At 54.5% G+C, this 11,257-nt stretch overlaps 1 protein-coding gene across 5 annotated transcripts in view; it reads right to left on the bottom strand.

Moving 5' to 3' along the window:
* Window positions 1-8,597: 8,597 nt before the first annotated feature.
* The window catches only part of FUBP3 (far upstream element binding protein 3), a 39,978-nt gene continuing 37,318 nt past the window's right edge, over window positions 8,598-11,257 (bottom strand). For 4 of the 5 annotated variants that reach the window (XM_075519390.1, XM_075519389.1, XM_075519391.1 and 1 more), the window contains 3 exons: window positions 10,873-10,944; window positions 10,018-10,145; window positions 8,598-8,856 (listed from right to left, as the gene is read on the bottom strand). In XM_075519390.1, coding sequence (XP_075375505.1) covers window positions 8,848-8,856; window positions 10,018-10,145; window positions 10,873-10,944 — 209 coding nt within the window. In that variant the 3' untranslated portion in view covers window positions 8,598-8,847. The remainder of the gene's footprint in view (window positions 8,857-10,017; window positions 10,146-10,872; window positions 10,945-11,257) is intronic. The other variant, XM_075519393.1, reaches the window with a different exon arrangement.

The raw sequence follows: 11,257 nt of genomic DNA, 5'->3' as shown, positions 1-11,257 counted from the left end.
GCCGATCTTCGGTCCTCTGACCCTGCCAACCGCCCGGTTGGCCGCGAACATCTCCGGGCGGCTCCTGTGCGCGGCGGGGGACGGCGACAGCCGCGGAATTATTCTTATTTCTTCGTTATGAGGGGAATTTTTTTCTGTAAGGGGGGGCGAGGGCAGACGGGACGCGGAGCTGAGAAATAACCGGTGCAGGAAAGAGCTCTTTTCGGAGCTGAGTTTTCCTGCTCTAAAACCGGAGGTTTCTCCTCCCCGGCAGCCGAAACGCGATCGCAGCCGAGTCCCCCCGGGCGCAGAAAGGAGCCCATTGTTCAATGGGGAGAAATACATTTTTAGCGGTGATTGAAAGCTCCCCTCTCGTTTGAACTCTAGAAGAAAGTCCCTAGCAGGGAAGAGCATCCCCCTCCCTCTGCCCCAACATCTGTTTGGAGCAATCCAGGCTCTAGGGCAGAGCCGGGCTCTGCCCCCTCCCAAAGTCATTAAAAAGATGTTAGTTGAGCTGAGAAAAGTCCAGCGCAGCCCCCGATCCGGGGTGGGGTGGGGGGTGGGGTGTGTCATTAAAGACGGTTTTGGATTTGCCAGCGCTAATACCAGGCGAAGGGACGCACGGAGTCCGAGTTCAAAAGCCCCCCGTCCCCGGCCGCCCCGCTGCGCCCTGCCCGCTGCCCGGCGCCCCGGTGCCCCGGGCCGGCGCGGCGCGGCCGGACCGACCCCATCACCTGCCCCGTGCGCCCCGCCGAGCGCCGGGGAAGGGGGAACGGCGGCGAGAGGCGGGCGGGGAGCCGAGGCGGTCAGCTGCTTTGGCCGCATCCCCCGCACCTCCACGGGCTGCAAATGCCCCGGGAGCCGGAGGGAAGGGGGGGCAGGAGGGATCATCGCACCCCTGCGGCTGCCGCAGGAGCCAGGCGCCTCCGAAGTTGCTAAATGTGTCATTTATTAAAGCATTCAGGGGGCTTTTCTTTGGCGTTTGCTTGCAAACTCACAAAGGCCGAGCTGCTGTTTGGGGGTCTTTTCTGATGGAAAAAGGGCTCGGAGACCCCCGGCACAAAAGAAATCCTGGCAGTGCTTTCAATGGCCAGGACTCAATGAGGGGGACCCTGTGCGCAGCGGGCGGGGGTGAGGGGCCGCCCGGTGCTGCCTGAAAGGCAGGCCTGAATGTAATGGGGAGATCTGCGTTTATTTGTTGGGATCACATTTAATTAGCTTAGTACAACCCTTGAAAGACAAAGGGACCTCAATCTGGATCCAATCTGAAGCTCGTTTGGAGAGCGAGGGCTCCTGGAAAAGTCAAAAGAGAGAAAGGAGAAAGAAAGGGGAGGCTGGGAGAGAAAGGGGCTGGGGGCCCAGCCAGGTGACTGGCACGCGTGAAACAAGGGGGCCTTTTGGGCACAAGGCAGGGCTCAAAAGGGAGGGAGGAAAATAGCCTCTTCCTCAGGTTTTACCTACTTAAACCCCCTGAAGGGGCCGGAGCTGAAAAGCCTCAATAGGGGCTAAGGAGGCTGCAAAGCAAACAGCGGCGCTGGAGAGGGGGCTCCGGTCCTGCTGCCGCGGCAGTTGGCGGCACTCGGTTATGGGAATGCGCCCAAATGTTACCTGCACCCGGGAACGCTCCCACCGCTGCTGCCGGCCACCGCGGAGCAGGAGGTGCGGGGGCACAAGGCGATGCCCAGGGTGAGCCTGGGCTGGGGTGTCCGGCGGGCTGGCTGCCCCCCACCCCAGCACGGGGTCCCTCGCTGGTCCCCATGTCTCCCCCCATAGGGTGAGACCTGTCCGCACCTTCACCCACCCCTCTGGGGCCCACACAGCACCCCTGCCCCATCGCTTGGGGTGCTTCATCACGTTCCGATGGGGCTGCAACTGGCCTGCAGCACCGAGGGGGGTCCCCATGGGTGCACCCCTTGCTCCAGGGCCACCCCCAGCATTCCCCCTCCCCGTGCCAACACAAGACACACACGGGTAGGTGGTGCAGAGGATGTGCTGCCACCTCCCCAGGGGCAAAAAGGAGGAGAGCGGCCGTCCCCAAGGTGCCACATCCACGGGATGGAGCTGAATGGACCCTCATCCCCCTCCAAATTGCACGCTGTCTGTCTGTCCCTGCTCTCCTCCGGCAGGGTCAGGAGTAGCGGGGAGGGTTCGGGGTGCCCCGGAGCAGCGCCAGCCCCTCGGCAGGTGCCCAGCAGCTCCGGGCAGGGGGGTTTGGTGCGGTGAAGCCGTGACCCTCCTGGCAAGCGCTCCAGCACGGAGTGCTGCAGCCCCTCCAAACCAGGCGAGCTGATTGCACTGCTTGGAAAAGGAGCTTTAGGGCATTATTTGCCTCCATTTCACTCTGCGGGAGGCCGTGGAGCCGAGCAGAGATGCTGAGTGCTCTCCCCTCCGCTCTCGCTCGCTTTCTTGCCTTTTTTTTCCCCCTTTCTTTTTTTAAGTAGTATTTCCAGGATTATTTCGGCAAGGGGGTCACAGTGCACAAAAGCAAACGGGAGGAAAAAACCACCATCTGCACCTTCCCGGCCGTGTCCGACTGCTTCGCGGGGCTCAGGCGGCCTCGAAATGAAACACGATTGTGGCAAATCACGGCGGTAACTCCTCGGCCGCCTCCACAGTGCTGCGGCTCGGCAAGCGGGGCCGGTGGCAAGGGGCGGCTGGATGCCAGCACCCGCTGAGGCAGCCCCAGCACCACGAGGCCCTCGCTGAGCTGCTGGGAAACACAAAGTGTAAAATAGCCTCATGATGGCTTTTTTTGCCCACGACCAAATGTGTCGGCTGGGTGTGAATGAGGCACCGAGGGGTTCAACCTCCTCAAAGTGGCTGGGTGCTCCCTGGGGGTCCTGGCGAGGCTGGGGCCAGGCTGTGGGGCCAGGCAAGCAAGGCCTCATCTCCATGGTCTTTGCACCCAGGGTTGATGCCAAAGGTGCTCCCCACCATTAGAGGCTCCTGCCCGACAGCATGGAGCGGGAGGGAGTGAGGTGGTTTTTGGACTGGAGAAGCAGGAAAATGTCTGCACCCTTCCCTCCCTTCTGGCAGTGACCTGGGGACAGGACAGTCGCATCCCACCGCCATCTCTCCTGCATCCCACCGCTGTCTTTCCCACATCCCACCGCCGTCTCTCCCACACCCCACTGCCATCTCTCCTGCACCAGTAGCTCCAGCTGCCAGACTGGGACCCACGCTGGTGACTGCGCTGAGACACCAGCCTGGAGAGGGCCAGCGCCCAGGGCAGGGCAGGGCGAGCTGCCCAAGGGCAGAGGCTGTGCGTGAGCCCCGTCACTCCCCCGGCCCCTCTCTCTGCTCCCCACGAGGGCCGGGCCAGGGCCACGCTGGCCGTGCTGCTCCAGCGGTTGCCCGTACCCACGGGCTGGCTGCGACGGGGGGTTGCAGGAGCCGGTGTCGGGAGACGGCAGCTAAGGCTGGGCAGGACCAGGGTCCGAGGTGTCCAGCCCAGCCTCCCCGGACTGTGGCCGGGCAGCATCCCCGGGGCCGGGGGACGAGGGCAGGGACAAGCCCACGGACGCTGGAGGCAGCGAGGCCATGCCCAGCCGAGGCGGAGGGCAGGGATGGGTGCCGGGAGCGGGGCCGTCCTGCAGACAGGTGACCCTGGCCGTGGGCCGAGGAGGCAGGCGGGAGAGACGAGCCCTCCCGCGGCTCCTGCCCTTTGCCAGCCCTATTCTCTCCAAAACAAACAGAGCGGCAGCCCCTGCCTCCCCATGTAATGACTCCATGGTGGCGGAGTTTAATATTCCCCGGTGAATGGCCCAAACAAGGAGCCCCGCCGGTCGGTGCGGCTCGCCGGGGCATGGCTGCCGGTGAGTGACGGCTCGCACAAAGGGAAGGGACCGTCTAATCCCCCGGGACCGCGGCACCTGCACCCCGGCCTGGCCGGGATTAAAGGGGAACGAGCCGGCCTCTGCAAAGATCAGAGGCTTCTTTATAGCGGCCTTGAAATAGGATTTCCTCAAGTGATAAGGGGCAGAGTGGGAAGATAATCTGGGGGGCTGTTGGTACCTGCCCCCACATCAAGAGGTGCTCTTTTGGGTCACTTGCCTTCAAACCAGGTGCCCCAGACCTGGAGGGAGGTGGCACGGGGGACCTGGGCACCCCATTCCCCTTGTCCCAGGGGTGGCTGGTCCCTCCCCACCATCCCCCTCCATCTCCAGCACCCACCAAGGTGACGCCGAGACAAGGACGGGGGCTCGGAGCCCGCCCGCTCGCTGCCCTTGGCTCCAGGGGCTGCCTTCCCCTCTCGCCGACGGACCCGGGAGCTGTGGCTATTTCAACTCATCCTCACATCACCTAATTCCGGTGTCCCTCCTGTAAGCAGTTTTCCAGTGCCCGGTTTCTGCTAATTTCCAGCATGAAAAGTTGTGGAAAATTCCCTTTGTGTCTTTTCCATCCCTAAGAGGGCAGAGAAATGCCCCGTCTGCGACGGCCGCTCTGCACTGCTGCTACTCACAGCTAAGCCAGGGGAAAAACCTCCAAACCAGCCAAATGAAGGCTAAACAGCTCCTTGCACGGAATAAAACACCCGTGTGCTGCTTGACAGGGTACACCAACACCTTTATCTGCACAGGAACAACCTGCCACCGCGAGATCCCGATTCCCCGCCCCGCACCACAACCCTACAAGCACCAACAGCCCCGAAAATCCCCCCGAGAGCGAGATGAACCAAGTGGGTTTGCAGGAGAAGCAGCAGCACAGGTGGGACCTCACAAACATCCACATCGTGTCAAAAAGCCTCGAGTTAAATACCACGAGCTCTCCCTCCGACCACGCCGTCCATCACCCACCCAGCTTACTGTAAATATACTGTTGCTTTAATGCAATTAAATATTTAATAGTCAGGGAAGAAAAAAAAAAAAAAAGTCCCATGCCTGGTTGTCTCTTTCAATAATCATTTCGGTTTAACTCGCAATGTCCATGATGTAGTTCGTTCTCAAATCATGCAAAATTAAAGAAAGTATTTTAGACTATCTTAAAGTCTCCCCTCTGCTCCCAAAATAGCCTTTGCCTGTTCAGGCACACCGAATATAGAGCACAGGAGAGCATCGGGGTCATCGTGAACCCAACAAGATGCTTTAGTGACGTGCTTTTTCAGGCTGCTGCTCAGAAATGGTTTGCAGAAGGACCGCAATAAATTTCTACTTAGAAATAAGTCTCTTTGCCAGAAGAGCGGGGCAGGTGCCGCGCAGCCCGGGCAGCCCCACGGGACGCGGGGCTGAGATGCCCGCACCCTTCCGCAGAAGATGCGCCGCTGAATGTAACCGCGATGGATTCATGCCGGGGGGAGCGGAGCCATCGTGTGCCTGCGCCGAGGCCTCGGGAAAGGGATGGTGCTGGAAGGAAGGAACGTTATTTGTAAAAGATAGGAAAGAGCAGGAGCGAACGAGCCGGAGCTGGGGCCCTCCTGTCCGGGCACTCACCTGGGATGTCCTTTAACTCCAGTTCCTCCGTCCCCAAATGCCAGGCTCCGGAGGCAGAGCGTTCCCCAAACTGAAGGTCCCCTTCCTTGCTGTCCCCCGGGATTAACACCCGGGCACGGCCCCGTGATGGCCGCTGGTGCCCCTCAAGGAGGAAAAGGCTGCGCCATCCCCACCGCCGTTCACAGACCCCAAAGCCCCAAATGTTGCCCGCGTGCCAGCTCCTACGCAGTGACGTGGGGACCTGCCCTGCTCCTTGCAGCGTCCAGCTTCTGCCCAAGGGCAAACCAACCCTCCCTGCCACAAAAACTAATGCAGTCAGTGCTTAATCTGCTTTATTTGGGGATTAAACTTGCCCAGAGCTGAGCAGGAGACTCTGTTCCTCTCTTGGAGACCACAGACTTGGCCTGAAGGCACCACAGCAGCTTCTGGGCTGCACAACACACCAGAGCCAGGAGACACAAGGAGCTGCCTACAGACCCCGGAGTGAAACGCGGGGTGCCCTGGGGTGGGATTGACCATCGCAGCAACCCCAGGAGCCCCTGGACAGCCCGAGACCAGGATGGCAGCAGGGCTGGAGTAGGGTTTGGAGGAACCTAGAGGTCACCAGCCCCTTGTGAGGTGCCAAGGCATCTCTTCGCCTCCTGCCCTGCTCCTCTCCAGCCCATCGCGGACTCACAACACAAAGAAGTTTAATGGCTGCGGCCCCTCCGCCCCGAGCAGGCAGCAATAATGGAAAACAAATTGCTGAACTTGGGAACATTTCAAGCACTTTAGCCTTCCAGGACACCAGACTGCTGATGAAAACCCAGCTTTGCAGGCACCACCTTAATGACAGGCCAAATTTCAAAGGCTTGCAAACTATTTCTTTTGCTGCCCCACCCCCTCAATAAAAGGTTGCATCAGAAAGAGATATTTCCATAATTTATAGTATGGGTATTTCACTGGGGAGACTCACTAATCTGTACTTACAGATACATTTAAGAAAATGCATCCTCCCACAATCCTGTGCCATTTACGACTATTGGCACAATCTGTAATACTCAGTCTTCAATTAAGGGACACCTTAGGGTTCATTATCACACAATTGCTCCCTGTGAACCATGCCAAATGCTGTTTTGGCACAGAGCTTGGAAGATGAATTAGAAGGAAGTCTTCTCGGTAATGCCCGCTCCCAATTCCCATCAGCAGCCTTTATGCCCTCCTCTAGCCATTTTTTCCCCCCTCTCCCCTCTTTCCAAGTGGCTTTTACTATCCTATCTTTCAATGTCTCTCTTGATTCTCTGGAGGTATATTTAGAGATGCTACATCTCCTTTTCTTCCGGCTCTCAACATGCCTCCCGCTCCCTGCTTTGCAGATGGGATCTTCTTCCCTCCCTCCCTCCCTTCCCCCGGCTGTAACTCCCCTGCAGCTGGCTGGGGAGCAGCGCAGGGAGCTATTTTAGGTTTGAGGAGCACAAAACTCACATTTTACAAGAAAGGGATCTCTGAAGGCACTAGAGGTATCGCCAAACTTGGCCTGGATACAACTAAAAGTTACTGCTCCTTAACACATCCAACAGATGAGAACGGCCAGAGCCGCGTCCCCCCGCACGCCTCTCCCGCCCCGGGCCAGCGCTGCTCCGGCAGCCCCGCTTACAGGGAGGTCGTTGGAGGGCGAGTCCTGGGCAGATTCGGCCGCAAAGACAAAGTTGTGGAAGAGCAACAAGTTCAGAGTATTAAAAAACCAGGGGCTGCCGCCTCCTCGACAAGCAGCAAAACATCTATACGGCTGTAGACGCATGCCCCCCTGGCTTATAGAAAACTTCCCTTGTTTAAAAACAGCTCTTTCTGGCCCAAACGGCTACAATTACAGCACCTTACTGTGGAAATCCTCAGCGTCACGGTGCCAAGAGACACTTCGACGCGACATTAATAGAGTTTCACTGGAGTTAAGGCTCAAGCTGACTTCACTGATCATCCCAGGGCGACGCAGCACGAGCACGAAGGCGAGAGGACCCGGGGCTCCGCGGGCTGCCGGCTCGCTGCGCGGGGACCTCGGCAAGCGGAGAGGGAGCAAACTGAGTAAAACAGACTGGAAATACTTCACCCACAAGACACCTTGTGGAAATTTTATTATATAGAGTGTAAAATGCAACTGTCAGTCAAATAAAAAGAACACTTTTTTTTTTTTTAAACACCATGCTCAACATTATCCAATTGCGTTTCTTTATAGTTAGACATTTCAAGCATAAGGAAAAATAAGGAAAGAACCCAAGAACAGTAACTTCAGTACATTTCAAAACGGAATGTCCCGCAGGGCAATTAAAAATGCAAGAAAAAATAGCTTCAATTCCGTTTTTCCTTTAAAAATACACTGTTATCTGTACAAGAAACACTACAGTAAACATTGGAAATCATATTATCCCTTTTATTAAATCAAAATTATTTAGCGCATACTGTGGTTAATACTAGATTCATTTCTTTCTCTAGGTAATTTGACAAATATTAGATAAGAAAATATTTAAAATAAATGAAAAAGCAAAAAACACCTTGGAATTAAAAAATAGTTACTACCTTTTATATGGTTTTATGTTCCACAGTGTTTGTTAAAGGTACTAATAGCAGATTCATTTTAATATTAAAAATAACAGTATTTATATTTCTGAGAGCATAGAGGAAAGTTTTTTTTTTTTAAACAAGCTTGGAGGTCTTAGATACATAAATGCAACTAGCAATGGAGACATGAAAAAATGTATTGCTAAAAAAATTAACACGTTTTTATATTACCCCTTTAGACTCTAGAAATTATACAAACCCTACAAAATGCCCCCCCGCCCATAACTTGCCTGACAGCAAAACAGTAACTGCCTCAATACAGAATTCACATAATTAATTACAATACATATCATAGTTCAGTTTTTAAAAAATGCAATAAAATCAAAGACAGCCAAGATACAAGAAATTAGAAGTAAAACATTTAATGAATTTACATATTTAAGAATATTTAAATACTGTTTAAAATTTTTTTTTCTTTTTAGGATTTGTTACATACCACCTAAGACTTCCAAGCCACTCTTTCTGTTGCAACAGAAAAGATCGAAAATTAAAAGGAAAAAACACACAAAACCCCACATGTTGAAATGTCACAGCTCCGGGGTGCGTTTTGGTGCCTGCAAATTCTCTGGCTTCTCTCCAAAAAGAATCCCGGAGGTTTGTTTTTTTTTTTTTTTTTTTTACAAATTTGGAAACAAAATTACCAGCATGTCCATAAGTTTAGTACATTACTAATCGTTCCTGATTCTTAGAAAAGTTCAGTATAGATTATCCTACAACTAGTGTTTCACAAACAAACAGAAAAGTCTTCATCAAAATGTTGCAAATCTAGAAACCTCTGTTACAAAAAGGTTTTCTTCCACAATGATTCCAAGAAAAAAAAAAAAATTGCCACGAGGACCTTGTTCTACTGCTCCTAGAGAGAGAGAGAGAGGGAAAAAAGGAAAAGTTACTCAGCGGCAGCAAATTCTTAACGCTGTCGAGCCCTCCTCCCCCGACACAGACAGGTCTCTCATTCCGCGTTCCAGCCGAGCAGGATATATACCTCAAACGATGCTTCAAAGCGCTATCGAAGAGATCTCTGCCCTAACGCCTGCTATCCCTGAGCTCTCCTTCCAGGAGTTCATGCCTCTTATCGAACAAGATCTCTCTTCTCCAGAGGGCCAGACTTTGAGAGAGGAATGAAGAGAACTCCCTTTTATCACCGCTTCTAGGTCACACTTGGCCAGCGCCCGCGGCAAGCGCCGATTCCTGCACCCGGCTCGCCCCGCTCGACCTCGGCAGTGCCGGAGAGCAGCAGCGGGGAGGCTGCGGCTGCCTGAGGACGGTGCTGGCTCCCCGTGCCGCCTGCGTCCGGACCAGCTTCTGCTCCGAGGAGCCAGAGTAAAAACACGATTCAGTGGGGAGAAGTGGCTGATCCCACTAAGGTGTATGTGTGCTCTGCACTTTTTGCCAAATGTTAAGACATTCGCTCTGCAAACCCAGTGCTCAGGAAAGCCCTGCGGGTACGATCAGGATAAATCCCACACAACCCTCCGGCGGTCTGAGTGACAGGTCCGGTGAGATTTTACTTGGAGGCTGGTTAATCCAAATTATTTTTCAACAGTTGTCCCCCCCCTTTCAGGACAGGGTGCTCCCTCCCCAGGCAAGGGCACAGCTCCAAGCACAAAGCTTGCAAGAGAAAAGGCAAAGTCTGCACACATGGTCCTGGACTGCACGGTGTGCCAGTGTTGTGCTACCTCGCCAGCCTGTCTCCATCATTCCTTTTACTTTAATTCCCCAAAGCCACAAACCAGCCTGGGGGTTATGAGGAAAGGCCCCCAGGAGAAACAAATAACCTCCCAGTCCTCTCCCAAAAACCCCCTCACCCTGTACAGGGAAATAAGACTCTGATGTTGAGACAACACGACAGGGGAGAGTGAGCAATTTCTCACTTCTGCAATCACTTCCTCAGCCACAAAACATCTCTCTGCTTCACCGTGTGAACCCAAAGCAGAGTCCCCACACCAGGGCAAGGCCAACGTACCCAATTCCCCAAGGGAAAGAGCAGTGGGGTTCAGGGAACATGAATACAGACCTGGCTGTGGGCCTGAGCCTGCCCTAGTGTCTGCCCATAGTAGGCAGCCTGCTGTCTGTAATACTCTGCCCAAGCCATCGTGTAGTCCGGCTGGGAACTTGCCTGAGAAGCAGCACTGGCAGCATGACCTGGAGGAAAAGAAGGGAAAAGGGAGAGATGAGCAATTCAGTAAGACCAAGCCCAGGCTTAGGATCTCCTTTTGTAAAGCTTAAAGAAGAGCCAGCCCCCTTCCAACAGCTGCAGACATCTGAAAGAACGACACCGGCTATCTGCTGTTTGGATACGACAGGACAGGCTTTGAGCTGGCTTGCAAGTGACAAGCCAACAGCAGCCAGAAAGCGTTAGGAGACCGTTCCCGTGGCTGCAGGGACAGGGTCTGGCAGCCTGCACCCTTCATCCTTGGCCTGAAGGCTCCAGCAGCACGGTGTCAAATGCAAATCCGGAAGTCGGCATCATGCGCTTCTTAACAGAGCGGAGAAAGCCAGGCCCGTGTTTTCCCACGCGCGCAGAGCTCTCCTACCCCCTCAACGACCCAGCTTCAGCTTTCTGCTTTCTGTTAGCATCAGTTCTTGCTGTGCGCTACGTTTCCCCCAGGCAGGCCAACTGCCAGCGCGGACACGAGGTCTACTGTGGTTCAATGGGAGCACCTCTCCCGAGGCGCGACAGCAGACAGCACGACCGAGAGCTTTCAGTGGGAGAACTACATGCACCATCACCGACAGGAGAGGACCAAAGGGGTTTTGTAGAGGGCTGGAAGCTAATAGTGGCAGGGGATGGAGACGCAAGTCATTGGATTAGAGTTAACTCTGTTTACAACAAGAGTTGATTCATCTCCAGTAACCCTGTTTCACTCACTCTGTTTTTTGAAATACTCCTCCCATGCTTTGCTGTAATCGGGATGGCTGTTCTGCTGCTGGCTCTGTTGGCCTGTGCAAAGATGACAACAAGGGGCACGTCAATACGGAACAGGTGACAGTTTCCAGCCAGTGACATCTACCTTTCCACAAGGCAGGCCCTGGATCTACCTCAGTTGCCCAGACTTCACAGTTCAGCTTCCACTTTACTACAGTGTTGGGCATCTTCAGTTCAGAGAAAGCCAAGGAAAAGCTCAAGTTCCTGATTTCATCTCACCTGTGCCCTGTTAAAGGGCATTAAGCCAAGTCTCCCCCCTGCTGGGACATGCTCAAGCCAAAGCACGTTTGCTGGGAGCTGTTCAGTTTGCAGATCAACCACCCTAGGC

Source organism: Mycteria americana, chromosome 17 (genome assembly GCF_035582795.1).
Source record: "Mycteria americana isolate JAX WOST 10 ecotype Jacksonville Zoo and Gardens chromosome 17, USCA_MyAme_1.0, whole genome shotgun sequence".
NCBI lineage: Eukaryota > Metazoa > Chordata > Aves > Ciconiiformes > Ciconiidae > Mycteria > Mycteria americana.
Note: the sequence above shows the minus strand (reverse complement) of the source record. Positions and strands in the feature narration are given on the sequence as shown.